At 26.1% G+C, this 22,923-nt stretch overlaps 5 protein-coding genes across 14 annotated transcripts in view; 1 reads left to right on the top strand and 4 right to left on the bottom strand.

Moving 5' to 3' along the window:
• Positions 1 to 763, top strand: part of LOC102671674 (hairy/enhancer-of-split related with YRPW motif protein) — a 2,878-nt gene extending 2,115 nt beyond the window's left edge. Inside the window, exon 3 of the mRNA XM_006620415.2 lies at positions 326 to 763. Coding sequence (XP_006620478.1) covers positions 326 to 729 — 404 coding nt within the window. The 3' untranslated portion in view covers positions 730 to 763. The remainder of the gene's footprint in view (positions 1 to 325) is intronic.
• Positions 764 to 2,682: 1,919 nt separating this feature from the next.
• On the bottom strand, positions 2,683 to 4,639 carry LOC102671547. The gene is made up of 2 exons (XM_006620414.2): positions 4,364 to 4,639; positions 2,683 to 3,769 (listed from the first exon to the last, which is right to left on the bottom strand). Exons 1-2 carry the CDS (start codon positions 4,406 to 4,408, stop codon positions 3,515 to 3,517), a joined length of 300 nt encoding a protein of 99 aa, XP_006620477.1. The 5' UTR covers positions 4,409 to 4,639; the 3' UTR covers positions 2,683 to 3,514.
• A 2,364-nt stretch (positions 4,640 to 7,003) lies between these two features.
• Positions 7,004 to 11,286, bottom strand: LOC102670856 (MATH and LRR domain-containing protein PFE0570w-like). 2 transcript variants are annotated; one of them, XM_031512727.1, is made up of 4 exons: positions 10,847 to 11,286; positions 10,565 to 10,771; positions 8,870 to 10,377; positions 7,004 to 8,653 (listed from the first exon to the last, which is right to left on the bottom strand). In XM_031512727.1, exons 1-4 carry the CDS (start codon positions 10,929 to 10,931, stop codon positions 7,160 to 7,162), a joined length of 3,294 nt encoding a protein of 1,097 aa, XP_031368587.1. In that variant the 5' UTR covers positions 10,932 to 11,286; the 3' UTR covers positions 7,004 to 7,159. The 2 variants fall into 2 exon arrangements, with proteins under 2 accessions (XP_031368587.1, XP_031368586.1); XM_031512726.1 differs by having other exon boundaries at positions 7,004 to 10,377.
• Positions 11,287 to 11,773: 487 nt separating this feature from the next.
• Positions 11,774 to 14,188, bottom strand: LOC102681519 (translocating chain-associated membrane protein 1-like 1). The gene is made up of 7 exons (XM_031512737.1): positions 13,828 to 14,188; positions 13,350 to 13,526; positions 13,160 to 13,275; positions 12,875 to 13,087; positions 12,668 to 12,777; positions 12,265 to 12,552; positions 11,774 to 12,177 (listed from the first exon to the last, which is right to left on the bottom strand). Exons 1-7 carry the CDS (start codon positions 13,957 to 13,959, stop codon positions 12,080 to 12,082), a joined length of 1,134 nt encoding a protein of 377 aa, XP_031368597.1. The 5' UTR covers positions 13,960 to 14,188; the 3' UTR covers positions 11,774 to 12,079.
• A 250-nt stretch (positions 14,189 to 14,438) lies between these two features.
• The window catches only part of LOC102681646 (ATP-dependent 6-phosphofructokinase), a 10,665-nt gene continuing 2,180 nt past the window's right edge, over positions 14,439 to 22,923 (bottom strand). For 6 of the 9 annotated variants that reach the window (XM_031512736.1, XM_031512734.1, XM_031512735.1 and 3 more), the window contains 16 exons: positions 22,636 to 22,753; positions 22,389 to 22,540; positions 22,132 to 22,321; positions 21,824 to 22,034; positions 20,619 to 20,727; positions 19,897 to 20,085; positions 19,617 to 19,807; positions 19,448 to 19,522; positions 19,046 to 19,076; positions 18,917 to 18,937; positions 18,575 to 18,679; positions 18,290 to 18,496; positions 18,041 to 18,193; positions 17,636 to 17,960; positions 17,330 to 17,552; positions 15,777 to 17,262 (listed from right to left, as the gene is read on the bottom strand). In XM_031512736.1, the coding sequence (XP_031368596.1) occupies positions 17,121 to 17,262; positions 17,330 to 17,552; positions 17,636 to 17,960; positions 18,041 to 18,193; positions 18,290 to 18,496; positions 18,575 to 18,679; positions 18,917 to 18,937; positions 19,046 to 19,076; positions 19,448 to 19,522; positions 19,617 to 19,807; positions 19,897 to 20,085; positions 20,619 to 20,727; positions 21,824 to 22,034; positions 22,132 to 22,321; positions 22,389 to 22,540; positions 22,636 to 22,729 (2,418 nt within the window). In that variant the 5' untranslated portion in view covers positions 22,730 to 22,753 and the 3' untranslated portion in view covers positions 15,777 to 17,120. Of the gene's footprint in view, positions 14,750 to 15,776; positions 17,263 to 17,329; positions 17,553 to 17,635; positions 17,961 to 18,040; positions 18,194 to 18,289; positions 18,497 to 18,574; positions 18,680 to 18,916; positions 18,938 to 19,045; positions 19,077 to 19,447; positions 19,523 to 19,616; positions 19,808 to 19,896; positions 20,086 to 20,618; positions 20,728 to 21,549; positions 21,659 to 21,823; positions 22,035 to 22,131; positions 22,322 to 22,388; positions 22,541 to 22,635; positions 22,754 to 22,923 lie in introns of those variants that run through there. The other 3 variants (XM_006620401.2, XM_031512729.1, XM_031512730.1) reach the window with 3 other exon arrangements.

Genomic DNA, 22,923 nt, shown 5'->3' with positions numbered 1-22,923 from the left:
TATATATATATATATATATAAAACATACATAACATATCGATGAAACAAATCGTTAATATAATAAAAAAAAGAGCATAAAATCGTAATCTTTGGATAACATTTCCATTTGAGGTATATAGAGTAATGCTTCTAGTGATCTAGAGGGGTCTAAACGATTCCCACGCTACCTGTCCTATCCTACGCAGGGTGACGAATCCGTGGAACCACCCTACTACGTTCTCCCTCTTTCCCAGATCGTTCGTTGCAATTAAATGGGTACGCGTGACGTAAAGATAAGTCAAATGCGAAATCGATGATAGGCGATTATCTTCGTGTAATTTTGCAGGCCCTGAAGGGTACGACAGTACGAAATTGGCGATGGATTATCACGCGGTGGGTTGGGGGGAATGCGCAGCCGAAGTTGGCCGCTACTTGGTCACCATGGAGGGCCTCGACGAGAGAGATCCACTGAGGCTGCGATTGCTCTCCCACCTTCAAAGCTTTCACCGTGAGCATCATCCACCGTCGTCCGCCACCGTTCCTCCTCCGGTGACCAGCTTGAGTTCGACCTCGACGAGTACCAACTACGAGACGGGGAGCACAGTTTCCGCTGGAATGCCACCTGGAGCGGGGACGATGCCACCCCTTCTGGGTGGAAGCGCTCTCGGATGGGGCCAGTATCCAGGACAATATCCTCAACAGCAACACGGAAAACCTTACAGACCGTGGGGCGCCGAATTGGCCTATTAAATCTTACGCATTCTTCTTCGACCAATATTTTTCAATTCGCGAAAATTTTCATATCGTTTCCTATGGTTTCTTCACGATTCAATATTAAATTTTTAAGGAAAGCAATTTTTGAATAGGTATCGAGAAATGCTATTTTTCCAATTCGAAAAGAGAGGATTTCGTCGTCAAGATTTATTTCGCGATATATATATATGATACAAGAGGTACGATACAAGAGCGAGTAGTGAATTTAAAAATTATTTATTATTCGACTCGATTCGTCGAATTTTTCGAACGAACGATTATTTTGTACAGTGTGTATATATATACATATGAACGGATTATTGTAAATAGTGGAAAGTGATCGAGTTCGTACTTTTTCTATATTTCTATCTTTTATTACTTTTCTTTTTGTATTTTTTGTATATCATTGTAATGCACGCAATTTGATCGTTTGTCGATCGTTCGAGAAAAATCGATACGATCGTTCGAATGATCGAACGCGTGAAAAAGTGCCATTAAACGTATCACTGCGTACGTTCTCTCTTTCTCTCTCTCTCTCTATATATATATATATGTATATGTGAAAAAAAGCGCTCAAATATTTTTGCAATAACATTTTGTAATAAAATAGAAATTATGAGAAATGAATTATAGCGGCTATTCATTGCATCCAATCTTTTCTTTTCTTTTTTACAGCGTTTCACGAAATCGATCGTTTATAATCAATACTTTGGTTGCATAAATTAATCAATACGATCAATCGCTAATTGGTTAATTTATAATAGTAAGTATAATAATATTTTCACGCTCGTACTATTTTTACTCTCACTTCTTATCTGTCCCACTTTTTGCTCCATAACTGTAATTTGTCTGTAATGAGAAATTTTGCCAACCATTCTTATGCAAACATTCAGTTTTGCAGCTTGCAGAGAATGAGAATGAGAAATAAAATAAGTATCCCGGTGTTCCTCGAATACGAACCAGTTTTGCGAGCAGTTAAATCTTTCGTTAGAGAATACATTGGCAAAATGGGAAATTCGCGGGGCTTTTAATGATCGATGGGAACAATTAGCCGCTGCTGGTTTTTACAAATATTTTAAAAAGCTACCTGGGGAACCTAATTATCGTTAGGGAAGAGGAAGAATAGTGCGTGGGCACGTGGCCATTGTTCGAATACCTCTTCCAATCCTTTGCAACCATGTGTAAGTGCGTGACAACTCAAAATTCATCCGTTTCCATGGAACGTTGTTAGTCGTGTATTTTTACGTAGGCAGTTTCTTTACCCTTTAAGAAACTTTCGTTCGATCGTTAGGTACTAGGTAACTAAATCGATCGTAAAAGTGCATGTATACATTATACACACGCAGGAGTGTATATATATATATATATATATATATTATCCCTTTGATCGTGATTACAACTGTATTGAAATTGAACGGCATATATTATACTTATTTACACATAATCTGGTGATATACATATGGTGATCTTATCGCAAACGAAGGGAAACCGAAGTTTATATAACTATACTATAACTATACTAACGACAGAAGTTGTAAGAACATCGATAATCCTCGAGAAAATTATTTTATTTATACGACATTCGCATCCGTTAAAAAGTCACAGCCTCATCGAACATACTTACATTAAAAGAATCGAGACTCGTTCATATATCTATGTACATATCGCACATATCGTATAACTATATACATAATAATTATACATAAAATTCATGTGATTTTTCTATATACATATCGTGTACAAATCGTATATCTAAAATCATAATTTTTCGAAAAATATTTTTCGAAAAAAACGAATAAATGATTCGATATAATCAATTTTTTTTTAGTTATATAAAGATTATGCAATTTGAGAACAATACTGTGAGAAAAATAATATTAAATTATATTATATCTTGCATTCATTGCAATGCACTTTAACATATATAGTATGTATTCTATATTATTTTAATTAAATAGTGAAATTTTCAAAATTAAATCTATTCTACTACAACAGTGATATTTTTATGTACATCGTGTGAGAAAATATAATATTTTCACGGAAAATATTTTCAACGACGAATATCTTAATATCTTAAAATTACCTCGCTGGTAACAGATTATCGACAGATAATTCGTATATACATACGCGTACATCGATAGTTTTTAAAACAATAGAAGAAGATAAGAAACGTTCTTTTCTTTCTGCACTTTTCCTCTTTTCTCTCTTATGATTAAACGATTAAAGTATTTATCAAATTGAAATGATAAATAAATAAGTACTAAGCAAAAAAACTAATATATAAATCGTGATATACATATAATCGTTCTGTGATAAAATTGATAGGTATACGTATATCGTCTTTTACCTTTTATATAAATAATTCAATATCATAAATAAAAATACTTATATAATAAGCTTAATTTAAAATGTGTGCATATTTATAATAGTATAATATCATTTTGAAAAACGCATTAACCTATTACGAAAAAATATAACCTCTTAAACGGTTCGTTGTATTAATCATTATTTAAAAAAAAGTATCTTATTTACGTTTGATAAAAGAATGTGATTTTTTATGGTCCTCTCAAAAGAATCTTTATGAAAATATATATATCTCATAAAATAATTAAACGCATTCGACTATTTTATAAAATGGATTGCAAACGTCCTCGATGTTTCTCGTCGATCTTTTCATAGTAGATACATATTTTTGAGATGAAATATCTCGAAGTTGTATTAGTGAAAAAAAAAGATAAAAATAATTATATGGATGAAATATTCATCGTAATATCGTCGTATGTTAGATCATCATTTCGTTTTCTATGTTTTCATTCCGTTGATTCTCTTCGTATTCGTCGCAATAACAACACATCGAAACGCTGTCTTCGGAATTATCGGCAACATAAGTTGTGAATGTATCGATACTTTTTGTATCCAGAGATAATAAAGACCATGAAAGAGATTCCGTTTCGTATTCCGGTATAGTCGAGTGCCAAGAACTCAAATTTCGTGACTTTTTTGCTTTGCGACTTTTTGTCGATAATTTCTTGATAGCCTGCAAATTGAAGCAACAGCTTGCGATATACATACACATACTAGCATATATACATTTTCTTTTATAATAAGTCAGCAATGAAAAAAGAATCGTTGAATAATGCAATAAAAGTATAAATAAAAAAAGATTATGAGAAAATGTAGCTGTTTTAAAATAAAACGTAATATTTTAAAGTCAAAGTCATTAAATATTTCGAAGCGATTCGATATGCGGTAGTGAATATATGTATGTATACATATATTTAGAAAATAAAGCATATGTTCGTGCAAGTTAGATATTTGCAGTTAAACTAATCAATGTTCAGAAGGACAAAATCATAGTAACGAAAAATTTACATAATCACAATATAAAAAAAAAATATTTTTAATATAAAAAAATTTAGTAAAGAAAAAAAATAATTAAAGAGATGCAGACTTGTCAATATAATAATTTGATTAAAATTGATATTTAACCAAAATAATAAGAATAGCTTGGTGACCAGGTTAACATTATGATACGCGAGGCTAAAGAAATTAGGTCGGCCAATGCGCCAGAAACGTGCGTGCATGCGTGCGTACAATAGAATTGGGAAAAGGATAATTGTCATCGTCTTACCCTGAGGAGTCTGCGACCAGATTTGCTTAATAATTTTCTCAACATATCGATGTTAAGCTCTCGACTATATTTCGATACTATCCGAATTTTGTCAGAAAAATTGAATGCGACAAATGTAAAATTGATTTTTGACCAATGTGAACTCTCACCGTGCCAACGATTCGGTTAGATGCGCACGCCTCGGCGTCACGCGACCAAATACCGCTCCGAGTCAGTATACCGTCCTATTTATCAACTCAGTTTGCCTGATGTTATCGTATCACACCAAACTTTTCTATCCCCACTCTAATACCCACTATATATTATTATGTATTACTTTCGAATAGAATCGCGTTTATAAATATTTATTTATATAAAAGTACAAATTAAAAAAAGGAAGGATAATTAAGTAACTTATATACTTTCATCAATTTTCTTTTTTTATCAAATATATACGATTTTTTTGAAAATTAAAATATTTCAAAATTTATTTTCTATATATTTTTATGTAAAAAAAAAATTCTTTTTTTTTTCTTATTCGATACACAAAATATCAGTAAAAATGCAAACTATAAAAATATATATGACTACAATGTAGTATACTTATAAAGTGAAAGATCGATTTCAAATTTATAAAAAATAATTGATATAATATAACTTCTATAAACTTTTATAAATTTTTATATTAATATAATAAATTATATTCGAGATATTTAATATTTGATACTATAAAAAAAAGTAATCGCATATTGATATCAAGATTTTTTTCAAATAGGAAATAAAAAAAATCTATTACAAATAGGTATATAAGCGATTGTCCATCATGATAATTATATAAGCAAGATCCATATAATTAAAATTCGAAAACAATGAATATCAAAATGAAGTGACAAGAAAGAAAGAGATAGTTAAAGAAAAGAGGTGTTCATTGAAAAGTTGAAGGGTGATCGGCGCGTGGCATGGTCGCGTGTACGCATGCGCATACGCGAAACTAGGAGCAATACATAGTACTATATACGCACGTGCGCGACGTAACGCGTGTGAGCGAAGTTGTTCTCACGCAGCGACACGCGTCCACCATCTCCCTAATGCGTGCGCCACGTGCCATCTCGATGCACTTACGGAAAACTCATAATTGTCATAACATTCGAACTAAGCTCGCTTAAAAGAACGCCAATATCAGTTATTCGATGTACAAAAGTACCCTTCTTTATAAAACCTCGATACTTTTTTTGAGATAAATGGCTACTTTCTTTATTTTTTTACTCATAACTTCGTAATATCATTCTATCTATGATATTTTCATTTATTATTTTCAATTATCAAACGATAACTTTTTTAATCATAAAACCGATCAAATTTTCAAATATTATTCTGCGAAAAAATAGGAAAATAAAATAAAAAAATCTAAAATCATTTAGATATAAACAAGAATAAACATACAATAATTATAAGATTATGTCATGCATTATATATTTGACATCATCATTTTAATTAATGATATCAGAAGATTATTTGATCCAAACTAAAGATTTGTAAAAAAAAAATAAATAAAAACAATTGTTCGGAAAAAATTTTTATATTTTATATTTTCTTAAAAAAAAGAATATGAAAGAAAAAAGAGAGAAAGAGAGACTAGTGATTTTGATTAAATAAGAAAGAGCGTAATAATTTTTGAGGGAAACAATTGCCGATAGCGATAGAGTAACGAGCGACGCGTGCCATGTCACGTGTCCTACAAAGCGCACGCTCAAACATTATATTATACATAGTATATAGGAGGTGGTGCGCGTAAAATAAGTCTCGACTAATTGCATCGACTGTTCCATTAGAGATTAAACTTCAAACGAGGTTTGGTCAGATTCGCTCGGTTAATTAAGACAACTCACCCAAGTATAAGTCTACTTTGTATTCTTTTCATACGAAAGAGAAAAATAACACCGAATATCCCATAATCGTCACATCATGCCGAAAATCACGAATGTCTATTGTCTGCTTACTTTGTAATCGATTAAACAAAGTACATTATCCAAACAAATGCTCAAATAAATCATTTCCTGACAAAAATGAAAATTTGTTCTTCTAATAAGGATCAAATGTTGTAATAGCGATTATTTATTTTAATGTGTCATATAAATTAAAGAGATGATCAGAACTATTTAAAATTGTTCTTTTCACATCACATATTGCTTAAGATTCATCAATTCGATTTTTTTAAAAATTATATATAAAATATTTTTAACGATAATCTTTTTTTCTATGTCAAATATTTCACTTTAACTTGTCAATAGAAAAATGAAATGATAATACATATGATTTCTATTTTATGCAATGAAAATAAAAAAATCTAATTGCATTACTAATTGTCATATAGAAATACAAAAATATGAAAAAGAGAAAAAGAAAGAAAACTACTTTTTAATATTCCATAATATTGATTGATTATTGTATGAGAAATGTAACAATTCAATGTACAAAATTTTCAAGCAAAAAGAAAAAAGATTCAAATTATAAAAATAAATAATATACGTACTTTTATTTAGATAACTTCACAAAAATTATTTACATAGAAAAATTTAATGGAAAGAAAAACTACTTTAATAAATTCAATAATTTCGTAAAAATATAAATATAACATTTTGATTTTCACTTCATAAATTCTTTTTAAACATAAAAAAATAACTTATTTATCATATTCCACAATGTATACATTCCGATAAATCGTAACCATAATAATAAAAAATTTCATATTTTTTTATAAAATATAAAAAAAAAATTTATTATTTGATGATACGTATATCAACAAATAATAAAATTTTAAGAGTCAAGAAGAGGCTCGTTTAACTTATTCGCATCATATGGTATATTTTTCTTGTTGCCTGGTAATAACATTGGCACTATTTTAACGCGAAGTTCATACAGAAAGAAATCCTGGCAAAAATGATAAAAATCGTTCCGTGTAGAAATAATACCGAGACGTGCCATTTCTTTCATTAAAGCGTACAATTCGTTTTCATAATCTAAATACGATTTACACTTCATAATAAACTTCGTTACATTGGATAATTGATGTATAAATTTTTCGGAAACCAATCTTGTTTCCAATTTAAATCTCGGTTCCATATATTTCCACAAATATTTATAAAGACGATCAGTGATCCACGGTTGAGGACGAGGTAGTCGGGGAGGTTTATATTTCTGCCCATTCACCAAGAAAGCTCTATGAATTTGTTTCGTTGAACGATCTCGCTTTTGTAATGTTTGCAACTTTTTACCTCTTCCAAACTCTTTTTTTCTTCCTTGGAAAAATGACTTTTCTTCAAATTTCACCTTATTCGTTCCCATGCTAGCCATTTCCTTTTCTTTCACTTTTTCTAATTCTCGTCTTATTTCTTTTACTTTTTCTTCATCGCAAAGAATCTGCGATGCCGGCAATGCATCATTCGGTGTCAAAAAGTTTCTAATACTCCTTTGCCCCTTTGAAACATTGCTATCTTTGTCAATACGAGATCCAGTCACCGTTGATATAAAATTTGTAGTTTTATTCTCTACTTTATCATTTTCTCCAACTTTTTGCTTCTTATTATCAAACAAAAATGATGCGTTTGCAATGGATTCTCGTTTTGATTTGTTCTCAATTTCTTTCGATTCAGAAGTAATAGGTAAGTTTGATTCATTAAAAATTTTGCTTTGTCTCTTTAAATACGTATCCACCGATTCGTTCTGCAATTTGCTTAAGCGATTGCTTTTCTGTTCTTTTGAAATATTTCTATCTTCAATGTGCTTTTTAATCACCGATGACATTAAATTTTTAGATTTATCTGATTCTTCGTTATTACGATTTTTCTCAATTGTTTGCTTCTCATTATCGGACAAGGATGACATATTTGCAATAGATGTTTTTTTTGTTGATTTTTTTTCAAATTCATCTGATTCAATTTCAAAAGTAGTGGATAAATCTGATTCATCGAAAATTTTGTTTTGTGTCTTCGAATACGTATCCACCGATTCCTTCTGTAATTTATTCGAGAAATCGTTTCCTTGTTTTTTTGAAATATTATTATCTTCGACATACGTTCCGATCACCGATGATATTAAATCTGTAGATTTATTTAATGATTTGTCATGATTTTTCTCAATTTTTTGTTTCTCATTATCAAGCAAGAATGACGCGTTTACATTCGTTATTTTTATCGATTTCTTTTCAATTTCTTCCAATTCAATTTCAGAAGTATTAGATAAATCTGATTCATGAAATATTTTGCTTTGTCTCTTTGAATATGTATCCATTGATTTTTTTTGCAATTTGTTCGAATTTCTCGGTTCTTTTGAAATATCTTTAATATTTCTTCTGATTACTGATGACATTGAATCTTCAGATTTATTTAATGCTTCGTTTTGATGATTTTTCTCGATTTCTATATTAATTTTAGAGGTGGAATCTTCTAAATCTGATTTTTTGTAAATTTCGTCGAAACTTTCGTTTTGTTTTTTCAAATACTTATGCATCGATTTTTGCGATTTATTTGGATTATTGCTTTTCGTTGTGTCTTCTCCATCTTCAATTATATTTTCTCCGATTTTATCCACTTCTTGTATTTTATTTAAAGTCTTAGAAATCCGTTGCGTTGTATTTTTAACTTCTTCTTGTTCAATTCTACTCACAGACGGAGAAATTGAAGGATTATGCAATTTATGTAAACGACTACTTCTTCGTATATTCTTATTTTCAGATGAATCAATTTTTGCTTTTTTTACCAAAGATAATTTTTTTTTTATATTATTCAAGTTCTTGTTTTTCGCAATATCTTCGATTTCTCTTTCTGAATTATGTAAATTCTTAGATTTTCTCTTAGGAATATCTTCTATATTTTTGGTTTTAGATTTATCGATAGATTGTTTCGATTGTATGGGTTTTGCCGATATATTAATAACATTTGTATTATCGTCTTCATCTGACATTCTTAAATGAAAATCTATTAATTCGTTTTCTTGTCTATTTACAATTCGTTTATTTTTGTCTTGTGTAGATGAATATAAATTTTCTTCTTCTGATAGATGTAATGAATGTTTTAATGTGGATAATGTATCGTCATTTTTCTCAAATATGTCTTGAAAAAGATTCCTTTTTTGATTTTTTCTTAATTTTTTTAAAAATTTGGATTTTGATTTACGAACTTTAGAAAGATCATGATTTGTATCTGACGTGATATTATTCGATGTAATTGATTTATCAGTTTTTGCTTCAGAAATTTCCGATGAATTCAATATACGTTCTGCATCATCAGCCACTGTATTTTCAGAAATTTTATTAATGGTTTCTTGCTTTTCAAAAATATTTTCAAATAGATTTTCCTTTACATTCTTATAATGACGTGTTAATAACTTAGATTTTGGTTTAAGTATTTCAGAATTTGTATCACTATTGTTACTTTCTTTATTATTATTATGTATAAATGAACTAGTACCTTCAAGTATTGTACTCTGTGCTTTTGGTATTGGGAAATGAGAGAAATTATGTTCGTTATTAAATGATAATGAAATTTGATTTTGTAATATTTCATTAGACTCTGAAGTTTCGGTCACTATAGGAACTAAATATTCTGTGGATGTTTGTGCTCGATCTTCATTATCAGAAGATATTTTTGAAGATTTTCTTTTCAATGGTGTTTCTAATTGATTTTTTTTTAATACATTAACAAATATATTGTTATTTTGATTTTTGTTATTTTTCTTAAAAATATTAGGTTTCATCTTTAAAATATCATTAGTGTTTAGACTATCGCTCAAATTACTTACTTGTATTTCATTTGATTGTTCGGCATTAAGATCTATTTTATTACTCAATGCAGATTTGTTTATTGAACTTTCTTTTCCAGTTTTTTGTGTAAATTCAGATGTAGTTATAGAATTATTTAAAGCATGTAAAAAAATATTATCTTCGCTTCTCCTTATTTTTGAACGTAAAAAATACTTTCTTTTTACAATTTTTGATTCTTCTTCAGATTCAGATGTTAATACATTGTTAATTGATTCTAAAATATAATAATTTGTTATTAATTATAAAATATATTAATTGATTTTAAAATATAAAATATTATAAAATATAATATATATAATTATTATATAATTAATTATATAATTAATATATAAATATTATTTTATAATATGTATATATGTATATATTTCATATATTAAGTGCATTATCTCATGTATACATACCTTTAGTTACAATATTTTCATTCACTTTTGAGGAATTTGATATATTTGTAACTTCAAGTGCTTTCCACCATCCATCTGTAACTTGACTTGTTTTTATTTGAGAGTTAGAATCTAATTGACGGCTTGTTTGATTTAATATATTCGAAGCTATGGAGGGTCGGATTGTATTATCTTCCAAATTTTTCCACCAATCAGTAGTAGTATATTCTAAAATATAGGCACTATAATATATATTCAATCTATAATACTTAACACAAAACTGTCAAAAAAATATGAACGAACCATCACTCGAAATATCAGAATTAGAATTTAAAATTGTAGAACTATATCTGGATGAACGCCTGTTTAAACTCTTTCTTTTAGCCATTTTTAATAAATTTTATTATTTCAATTTTTTATAAAAAATATCATTTTTCATATTACGATAACTAGATAGTTTTAGGTTAAATTTTAATTTTAAGAATAAAAAATTTGTAAGATATTTTTATATTTTCTGATAATATTTAACGAATAAAATTCAAAAATAATAATTTTAATTTTAAAAATTTATGTGACAAAAAATTACTTTGATCACTATAATAATTCTTTTCACGATTCACAATCATCTAAGTATCTATCCAACGAAAGAGCATAGTGAATGAAAGGAAAACAGGATAAAAACTATGAGAAACGCCATTTTTAGAATACCACAAATGAAATATATACAAAAAAAAATAGTAGAAAAAGGATAGCGATACAGTTCTAATTGACTATCAGTGCCATCTTTTAATTTTTAAATTAAAAAAGTATTTAAAAGAGATGGCGTTAATGATCAATTCTTACTACTTTCTATCTTTCTTCTAATATTTGTTTTTTTTATATATTTTACATATATATTTCATTTGCAGCATTTTGAAGACAATGCTAATTTCCGAATTTTTACCTGGTATCTGTTTTTTTTCTATTATTTTTTCTCCTTGTCTATTTATAGTTGTGTAAAATTTGCACTTGAAGAAAACGATTCCAATATCTAATTAGTTTTATAATTTTCTTTGTCTAATCTATTGATAAAAAATTTAACAGAATTTCTTTAATTCAAATTTTATATTACATACTCGTGTATATTATATATACGCGATATATATATTTTATATATAAATTAGCTATATAAATGCATAATATAATGGATATAATATAATGGATTTCTATTAAATAAAATATTCATAAAATAAATTTAACTAGCTTTATATAATAAAAAATTGTTACATATTACATTATAATATTTTAATATTAATATTTTAATATTATAATATTTTATTGTAATATTTTAAATATTTTCTTTTTTCAAAGTGACAAGTTAATATAATTAATGCAAATAAGAAATGCTACAATAATATCAAATCATATTTTAAAATAATATTAAAATAATAACAATTTTCATAAATATTAATATCAGGAATCCTATTTATAATACATAGATAAATGAAATAGGTACTTATAATCAGCCTTAAATAAATCTCTTACTTTATTGAATATTTATTTTACTTTTGCAGATGAACGAGATCTAAGATTTTTTTTAGTTGCTTGATCAACTTCTGGTAAATCATCATCTTCAGACATCATAGATTTTTTTCCTAAAAATAAAATTTAATGTACTTTTTAAATTAAATATACTTAAAAATAAATGCATAATAAAAAAATTTCTTCTAGATTCTGCTTACCTTCTTTTTTCTTTGATTTTTGTTTTGATTTCACTGCTGTTTGTACAGGAACTACATTTTCTCGGGCGCGCTTAAGTTGTCTCGAAATAAATATATAAGATAAATAAATTTGGAAAATAACAATATAGCTTAAAGCTGTGAATCGTATAATTGGAATATTAAAATTTCCAACAGCATAGTCAAATACACTTTCCATTTGACCTAAACCATAAAGAAACACTAACATTGCAATAGTTAGTGTTGCGATGCGCACAAAAATGTATGTTGAATTTGCAACAAGAAATGCCACTAAAAATAATTCCATCATTTTATTTAAAAAATAGATGTAAAAATATTTTATATTTTTATGCAAATAATGCAAATAATTCATATAAAATTATATTTTTAATTTGATCATACTTACTTTTTGTTATTTTTTCTTTTTTGCCCACAAAATGAATAAGTCTAGCTCCATGAAGCATAGCATCTCCTATATAATGTGGAACTAATAGTAAAATACCTACTTGCTGGAAACTATTTAAATAAGCAAATATTAAAAAATAATATAATTAATAAACATTGTATAATAAAAACATTGTATAATATATCATATATAAAAATTATGTCATACTTAAAGATATAAGCTGCAAGAATGGAAAGGAATCCAATAGTTGCTTGTACAATTCGAGGTGGTATATCTTCCTTCTTCACTCTTTGAAAATACAATTCAGGATAACAGTGCAACCAATAAGCAAGTTGTCCAATAAAGAATAATTTTGAAGAAAAAGATAATGGTATTGGATATTCCTTCCATAATGAAATAATATTTAATAACAAGTTTTCTCTAAAAAGATATATAATTTTTATTTTAATTATATAAAAAATAATTGCATATTTAATGCAATAAATATTTTACCTGATAATTATGTCTATACCCCATATAATAGACAATATATAAAATAAGACAAGTTGACTGGATTCATTAAATTTAGCAAGTTTTACTTTGCTAAGATGTAAACGCTTTGAAACTTTCTAAAATAAAATATAAATATTATTTTTTTATAAATATTAAAAATAACAAATTTATAGAAATCAATATAACTTACATCAAAAATATAATCTTGAAATACAGCATGCATTACAATTGTTATTAAAAAGGAAAAAAATACAGCACATGCATCTTTCCAACCAGTAGTATATTTCATTGGCATAGTTGGATCTTCAACATCTGAAGTTATATTGTGATGAATAGCAATAAATGTATATGCCCATGGTGATGTTGCCTAAATAAATAATTAAAGGTAAAGATAAAATAAATGAATCAAATTAAAATAATTAATAAGAACATTGTGTTAATAAATTTAAATTTCATTTAAGTTTGCTCAATTAGCTAAAGTTAATTTAATACTTATTTATTAACTAATATCAATAATAATAAATAACATATGGTCACAATATGAATAATAATTAAAATTAATATTAGATATAAATTGATTGTTAAATATTAATTGAAATGAAATAGTAATGTAAAATGAAAAGAAGTCATCAAATCAATATGAAAAATGTCATTGACAAAATTAATACCTGTATCATTAGACCTGTTACAAAAATCATAGCCACGCAAGAAACAATATCTCCATGATTTTGAATAATGAATTCATGACTGAATATAGGAGGATTTTTATTTGAATTTTTGCGACCTTTTATTGCAACCATCTTTTGCAATATAAGCTTTTTTTTTGATTTCACACTGTCAATATTTCTATATAATAACGAATCACAGCACTGCCGTCAAATAATTAAACATGTAGCATGTACTTAATTGCTAGTAACCTACACATATGCATACCTGTTGAGAAGTAATACATTAAACATAGGCCAACATCGAACAATGTGGCGCTTGCTGTCTTCACTTGTTGGCACTACGTAAATCAAAATAATATTGAACATTTATAAAAATTATAAACATTTATGTATTTCTTCTATTTTTATAATGTTGATTAATATATTAATTTTTTTTATAATATAATGAAAATTGCTTTGTTTAATAATACTATATTTATTATTATATGGATGCTATGTTGTTTTTAAGTGCGACAATTATTATAATCGTAATCATAATTATATCATAATGATATATTTCCCAATTTCTAAGAATAATGAATCATTCATAATAAAATAATAATAACAGGAGAATTTATAAGATACATTTTATTAATAGGTACATTTGATTAGGTACATTTTCAATGGTCACAATATCCTTATGCACATATTCATATGTATTTCTTGTTCTATAATTATATAATATTATATAATTACCACAAATATTTCATAAATATAAAGTTTAAATATCTATTTAATAAATAAATACGTCAGTTGCAACAGTAAAGAGAAAATACATATTTAACAATTTAATATCAGAACGAAATAATTTCTAAATTTCATATACATTATGCCAGAGATAAACTGTAAAATTCATTGTCAACAATGAGTCAAAAATATATTTCTGTAATCGTAAAAATAATACTTTTCCAACATTATATCTTTATTGTATTACTAGTTTATCATTAGTGTTATATGACATTAACATTTATATATATAATGTTTGTACATTATGTTTGTCAATCAACATAATTATTAATGGATCATATGATTTTTTTGTTATAATGCTTTTAAATGAACACATATGATATATGATAAAATACTAATCACACGTAAAGTTATACAAAATACATTTTGTGTGTATAGTATTTATATTTTTATACGCAAAAACCTATGCACTTACTGTAGTATTAATATTTTTTATTCTTTTTATTTTAAATTTTTATAATTTCTTTTATATATATTCCAATGCTATTTTATTTATTCGCGCTTACTTTAATACATGAATATAAGTGCTGTTTAAGTTTCGTTTTGTTTATTAGGCCACAATAAATTTATATTTTTAACAATCTTATATGAAGGCAATGCAAAGGAATATCTTTTAAATTGTTATAATCTTTTTATAAAGATTATTTTCACGGATAAAATTTTGCTTATACGAACAATTATTTTTAACAATAAATAGATATTGATTTTAAATAAACAATGTGCATAATTTTTTTTTATAAATAGATATATAATTTTATTGTTATTATATAATTAAACTTAATTTAGGATTCCATAAAAAATACATATTATACTTTGTATATACTTATTCATGTCATATTTATAAGAAATATTTTATCTCAAATAAGTAATTTGACTGCTGTTACATAAATATTTTAAAAACGATGACCAGGAATGTAAGTGCTCATTGATATGATAACATTGTGATCATTGCACAATTTGTATTTTATGTTAAATGGACGTGTCGCTTAATTTCATAAAAGTGTATTAGTATTTTCTACATGCATTGGCAAACTTTAATTAACATTATTCCATAATATTCATATCATTTTTTAAAGATAAATAAATCAATAAAATATCATGATCATTTATATTAAAATAACTTACTTGGAACTAGAACTTTATAGGAATTGTATGTTTCTATATTTGAGGAAATAATTTCAAGTTTAATATCTGTACGATGATAATACGAGTACAATAATAACATGAATTAAATCTAAATATTCTTGTGGTCACAAGCCTTAAATCTTAGCAAAACCTTTTAACGTTATATGCAACCAGTAAGACTTAGGTTTTTAGTTTGTCCTAAGTATCGCTTGTCGTTGCAAATTATGTTTTGAGGTAGACAAGTATATTCTTTGAATAGCTTTTCATAGCTATAGGTAAAGCTAAACCAAATGATAAGTTTCCATTAAAGAAAGATGCCACATTATGTTTAATTTTATATCTCAGACCACAAATATAGTCTAATAGATTTACTTGCAAAATTGTAAAGTAGCCATGAAAGCTATAATTTGATTTTTAGTTCAAATTGTTGCAATTAAAAAATTTAAAGAATACAATATCTTCTAAAAGCGATTTGCCATTCTAATGAATTTCTGTTAAAGCTTAAAAAAAAAAAAAATTAGATAACATAAATATCATGCACTTTTAAGATTCATACAATTGCAATATAATTATTGTGATTGGTATCAAATTTTTAAATAGACGAGAATAAAATCCGATGTCAAATATATTAAAAATGTTCATAAAATCTAAGATTTGAAGCTATTGCATTCAAATGTCGTATCGAGAGATAAACGTCATTAATTGTATTCATTTTTATCATTATATTCATATATAATCGTTATATCGAATGCTTCTTTATTATATTATAACATTTAAATGTTTTATATCATGTTAATATTTATATTTTTGTTTATTCTATTTTTCGATGTTTTCTCGCGCTTATATATTCTAATAACATTCAATATAAATAAGAATATAATTTTCAGTTTTCATCTATGAAAATGCTTTTTAAATGTTTCAATATCTTCATTTTCTTATATTACTAAAATATAGCTTACCTTCATATTTCAGGTACTATATTTGTACCTACTTCTTACTTAACTTTAAGCCGCAATCAAAATATATAATTACATTTTTTTGAACAAAATATTAATCTATATTTTGTGATTATAGCAATAATATGAAATAATTTACTATTTATTAAAACAATTCACATTAAAAAGATTAAGTTATTAGCGCGCATTTTATTATTATGTAATTGAATGTATAAACGATACGTGTGTGCATGATACATTCTGATTTTATGTTAACCTATTAATGTTTGCAGAATATTAAATTCTATGATTGTATATCCAAAGTTTGACATTTTTTCTCTCATAAATATCAACGCAAAATAATTATTGTAATGTCATACAATACTAACAAAATCTACTATGAATAGTGTATATGAAACATTACCTTTTACTGCAAACATTTGTAATTTATACAAGAGAATCATTATCAACATCCATTTCTTCTACAGTGATATAAAGACCTTCTTCCTCATATGTAGACTCGTGTTTTGCTAAAACTTTAAGTAATGGTCGTAATTTCATCCACCATTGATATGTTGGAATGCGATGTCTAAAAATTTTATAAAACATTATTAAATATTTTTAATTAAAATTAATATTAATACATTACTGCTTACTCAAAATCCGTCATTTCAAGAAGTTCTGCAAATGGTGTAAATTTATAATGTTGTCGCACAATACCAATCATAACTGCACTATCAGCATCCATTGCTGTTACTTTACCATTAGCATCAGTATTTTTTTTTAGTTGTTCACTAAACCATTCAACTGCTTTAGAACCCATTTTTGTGCCCAAATTTCGATCAAATGGAGTTGGTGAACCTCCTTGCTGCATATGACCTATAAAAAAATTTGTAAACTTGATAACTTTTTATTGCTTTATTAAAAATATAAAACTATAATATTTATTCCAATAATAGTACCAATAATATTCATTCTACAGCTAAAGAGGCCTTTTCCTTCTTCACTAAAAAGTCTTTGCATAAAATCTGTACTATAATTTAAATTTGCATTTTCATTTCTTAAAATAAGACCTCTCTGTACACCTTCAGACATTTTAGCAGCCATTGCAATAACATCGTGATTTAAATCTTTAATATTAAACTTTTCCTCGAAAATATATGCTGCATCAGCTCCACCGGCTAATCCAGCCAGAGTAGCTAAATAACCACAATATCCACCCATAGTTTCAATAATAAATACTCGACGCTTTGTACCTTGTGCAGACTGACGGATTCGATCACAGATCTAAAAATAACAATATTCGATCATGAGAATTTTGTATCAATAAATTTATTATAAAATATACTGGATATGCGAAATCCTACCTCTGTAATTTCATTTAAAGCAGTGTCACATCCTAATGAAAACTCAGTTCCTGGAACATTATTGCTAATAGTTGCCGGAATCATCGCAATAGGAATTCGAAATTCTTCAAATTTGTCTCTAGCATTAATAAAGGTAAGTCCCGTTTGATAACCCTTTTAGAAAAACAGTAATAATAATATATTATAATAATAAATAAGCTATTTTAAAAAACATAGTTTACTTTAACATAATTTAAGTCTAATCATTACCTCAAATCCTCCTACAATAAGTAGAGCTTGAATTTCATATTCTTTAAGTCTCTGAGCAATCTGTGTTAACTGCTCCTCTTTTGGTGGAGCACGTTTAGTTCCTAAAAGAGCACCACCTTGTGATACCCAACCAGTGACAAAAGGCCAATCCAATAATTTAAATTTTCCAGTTATAAGACCTAAGATTCCGTCACAAATACCATAAACCTAAAATTTATCATGACATTTGCATCATTATATTACAAAAAAAATTTTATAAATTTTAATTAATTTTATTAATTTTACCTTATCTCCTCGATAAATACAATTTCTAACAAAAGAACGCACAGCGGCATTCATACCACAAGAGGGTGAACCAATATGTATTACACCTAATGTATAATGGCAACTCTGTAACAAAATTCAACATTAATTCAATATTATTATCATTATTATAAAAAAATTTTATATTAATTCATATAGCGTGCACATAAAAAAACAAACGCGTTCTGTATTTGAACATGGTGTTTAATATTTAGATTGAAAGACATTATAATGTTTATTTTTATTTTAACAAAAATATTACAGTTAAATTTATTTAGATCAAAAAAAAAAAAAAATATCAAGATTTGAAATTAGTTAACTCACTTGTCCATACAAAGTGAATTGCTAATAAAAAGAAAAAGATAAAAATTTCAAAAAAGCTATTTATAATTTTATGAAGCATCAAAATGTAAAAATATGTACACATATAGCTTTTTTTCAATGCAGATTTACCTTTGTTAATGTGGGACTGTTACTTTCCTGAAGCAATATTAAATAAAAAATATAATAAAGGTAAATTTTCATTTTAAATATATTCTAAATTAACCAAAATTAAAAATCTTCAAATGTATTGTATAATCTTTTATATTCTTTATATGTAATAGCTAGAAAAATTTATTTAAATATCTTCTTTGATTGTAACAAATATATAAATAAATATATAATAAATAATTTTAACCATTCAAAGGATAAATAATATTATAGAAATATTTTTTTTTATTTTTATTTTAGTATTTATTTTAACTGAGATACTCTATATATTTTATTATTTCGAAATTGATTATTTCAATAATCATATGTCTAAAAATTTTATAGAAAATTTTAAATTTATATTATATATAATTTTAACATACCTTGGGATGGGTACATTCCATAGGTGCTTTCAAACGGGTCAACATTTTATATGTTTCCAAATTACGAGCAAATCCTCTAAAAATATTTATATTATTATAAAAAATATTATTATAAAATAGTGTATAATACAATTTTTAATTTAAATATATTTTATAGAATAAAGACATACTTTCCACGAAGTTGAACTGCGAGATTCCAATTTTTATCAGCCATAGCTTTTGCTACTCCCTTAGTACGTCGAACGCATTCCATAAGAGGTAATCTTACAGCTTGATTGCCATTTAATGTAACAACACATGCTTCAGTATCTGGCTTTGCTTCCATTAATGCCATTACTGCTTCTGCTCCCATTCGACAGCCCTATTATTATTAAATATAATAAATATTTTGATTTTTCAAAATAAACAAAAAAATTCCATAACATTGTGAATATTTATATAATAACTAACCAAAACTCTATCAAAAGCAGATGGATTACCACCTCTTTGAACATGACCAAGAACAGTAATTCTTGTATCTTGTTGTAGTTTTTCCACAACAACTTTATGAATTTTTTCAGCAGTAATTGGTTCACCATTTCTATCTAATGCACCTTCAGCTACAATTATAATATTAAGTCGTTGTCCCATAAGTCTTTCCTGAAATTATATATATTTTATATTTGATAAAAATAACATAACAATTATATAAGTTTATATAAAAACCATTTATACAACACATTTAATTAAAAAAAAATAATCAAAGATAGAAGAAGGAATAGTAATATAATTTTTGACATTAATATTTTAAGTTATATTACATACTAAACATTCAATTAGTTAAATTTAAAATTAAACAATATTATACATTAACAATATATTAACAAATTAACAATATTACATAGAACTTATTAAGCAAGCATAATTTAAGTTAGCGTACAAAATAGAATTACAAATGAATTATAAGAAGCTTACCATTATGAGCAAATTAAATTGAAATGAAAATATATATATTCCTCCTTTTACTAATAAAACAAAAAAGATACAAACTAAGATAAAATATTTATTAAAATAATTGCATTGTAATATTAAAAAATGAAAAATATAGACAATTTTATATTTTAATCATAAATTATTTAATTTTAGATTAATTTTATAACCGTTTAAAAAATTAAAAAAAAAAAATTGCGAACCTGTAATAATTTTTTGCACAGCTTATTTGGCCAATCTTGTTCAGGTGGCCACTCTGGGATGAACACAAAATCAGCTTCAGAACATATGGCTGCCACTAGGGCCAGGTAACTGTAATGGTATGTTATAAAAGCTAGCTAAAATAATATATAACAATATAGTAACTATAGTAAAATGATTTCATTTTGAATTGATAAAAATGTGAAAATAATAGATAAACTAATAAAATATTACAAATTTGTGAACAAAGGCTTAAATTATTTAATAAATAGTTTTTAATATTTGCAATAAATTGTTGTTGCTAAGAGAAATTTACAATATAAATAATAGGAAACTATTATAATTCTATTATACCTAGTATATCCCTATCCTAAATATTTTTATAATTTAATTATTTTAATACAGGAGCAGACACACATTTAATGAATTCAACAAAAATAAATTTAATAATTTGGCTAACAAATATTATATTATAAAAAAGCATAATTTATTAAGGAAAAATATATAATGATTGATCAATGATTAATAACGTGCCTGTTGCACAGCTTTGCAAAGTTCCTCAACCCAATTATCTGTTGAGGGTACTTCAGGTATAAAGCAATAGCATGCTTCAGAAGATAAACAAGAAGCTAACGCCAGATACCTGAAAGACTTTACTTCTTATTAAATTCATACTACATTGAATTATTTTAAAATTTGTTTCTATTCTTAAATTAAATGTTATTTATATAAATGAAATTTTTGATTTAATGCTATATATTTAATGTTTGTAAGAAGAATAAGAATTATATGAAGAAATAAAAATAACATTAATAACATAATTAAGCAACTAAAAATACATTAAAAACAAAAACAAATTATTAAATTTGTTAAATTAAGTTAAAAGGAAACAACACTATAACAATAAATTTATAAAATTCCTAAACAACGTGCCTGCCCCAATTTTTTACATAATTTATCAGGCCAGTCAGCAGGAGGAGGTGATTCTGGACAGAAAACAAAATCTGCTTCTGCCGCTAAAGCACCCACAATTCCCAAATACCTATTCAAAAAGTTTTATATAGAATATAAAATATAAAAACAAATATTTTTTTAATTTATAAGATATGAATTTGTTTAATACTGAAAAATTAAATTTTTCATTTTACTTATTTAAAAAAATAAAAATTTTTTAAATTTCATTAAAAAAATTTAACAAATAACTTACCCGCAATGCCGACCCATAACTTCCATTATGAACGTTCTTTGATGGGAATATGCTGTACTAACAATAGCATCGATACTTTCGATAATACGATGTAACGCAGAATCAGTACCAATAGTCATGTCAGTTCCACAAAAATCATTATCAATAGATCCCACTAAACCAGCAATGTGTAAATGTTCATATTTTTCTACTTGGTCTATTGTAATTTCTCCTAAATAAACAACAATAATAATGTAACAATAATAACAATAATAATAAAATATACAAATATATTACAAAAATAAAAATATCAAAGCTTTTTTACTTACCTTCCTCAGCTAATTCTTTTAATAGGGTTGACCATTCTTCCTTAAATATATTTGCACCAGTAAGTGAACCATCACCACCTATTACAACTAAATTACTTATTCCAAGTTTTACTAAATTTTTTGCAGCTTTTTTGCGACCAGCATGTTCTTCAAAATCATGACATCGAGCAGATCCTATTACTGTACCACCCTAAAGTAAAATCTCAATTTAATTTAAAACATAACAATATATAGACATAGACATACTTAATACATACTTTATGTATGATAGAAGAAACAGATGACCAAGTAGCTTCTTGAATATTTTTTCCACCATCTACCATACCCTGATAGCCTTCTTTAATAAAGAAAACTTTACATCCAAGATAAATACCCATTCTAACAACTGCTCGAACTGCTGCATTCATTCCTAAAAAAAATTTTATTTTTGAAATTTATCAATCAAGCATGTATATTGATATATATATTTATTATTCTGTTTTATTCTATTGATTCATTTTATACCTTGAGAATCACCTCCACTGGTAAAAACTGCAAGACCTTTGTCTTTATGACTACCAGGTTTTATAAATCTCCGAGCTGCTAAATCTTCTGCCATGTCTATCCAATACCACTTGTATTCCTACAATATAATTCTTGTACCTATTTTCTTGCAAACTTTCAAATCAAACAAAGATTTCAATTCATTCTATTATATAATAATATTTATTAATAATAATTTTATTAATAAATACTATCAAAGTAATATATATATACAATGTATTTTATTAATAAATACTAATTTTCATTTAT

Source organism: Apis dorsata, unplaced genomic scaffold, assembly GCF_000469605.1.
Source record: "Apis dorsata unplaced genomic scaffold, Apis dorsata 1.3 scaffold_515, whole genome shotgun sequence".
NCBI classification, from domain to species: domain Eukaryota; kingdom Metazoa; phylum Arthropoda; class Insecta; order Hymenoptera; family Apidae; genus Apis; species Apis dorsata.
The sequence above is the reverse complement of the archived record's forward strand: the minus strand, read 5'-3'. Positions and strand labels throughout refer to the sequence as shown.

Excerpts from the sequence above, each read along its gene's own strand:
- LOC102681519 (XM_031512737.1), bottom strand. The coding sequence starts at position 13,959 with ATGGTTGCAATAAAAGGTCGCAAAAATTCAAATAAAAATCCTCCTATA. Across the intron at positions 13,527-13,827 it reads TAACAGGTCTAATGATACAG|GCAACATCACCATGGGCATA; the intron begins GTATTAATTTTG and ends TTATTTATTTAG. Across the intron at positions 13,276-13,349 it reads TTCAAGATTATATTTTTGAT|AAAGTTTCAAAGCGTTTACA; the intron begins GTAAGTTATATT and ends ATTTTATTTTAG.
- LOC102670856 (XM_031512726.1), bottom strand. The coding sequence starts at position 10,931 with ATGGCTAAAAGAAAGAGTTTAAACAGGCGTTCATCCAGATATAGTTCT. Across the intron at positions 10,772-10,846 it reads TTCTGATATTTCGAGTGATG|AATATACTACTACTGATTGG; the intron begins GTTCGTTCATAT and ends CCTATATTTTAG. Across the intron at positions 10,378-10,564 it reads TGAAAATATTGTAACTAAAG|AATCAATTAACAATGTATTA; the intron begins GTATGTATACAT and ends ATTATATTTTAG.
- LOC102671547 (XM_006620414.2), bottom strand. The coding sequence starts at position 4,408 with ATGTTGAGAAAATTATTAAGCAAATCTGGTCGCAGACTCCTCAGG. Across the intron at positions 3,770-4,363 it reads CTGGTCGCAGACTCCTCAGG|GCTATCAAGAAATTATCGAC; the intron begins GTAAGACGATGA and ends TTCAATTTGCAG.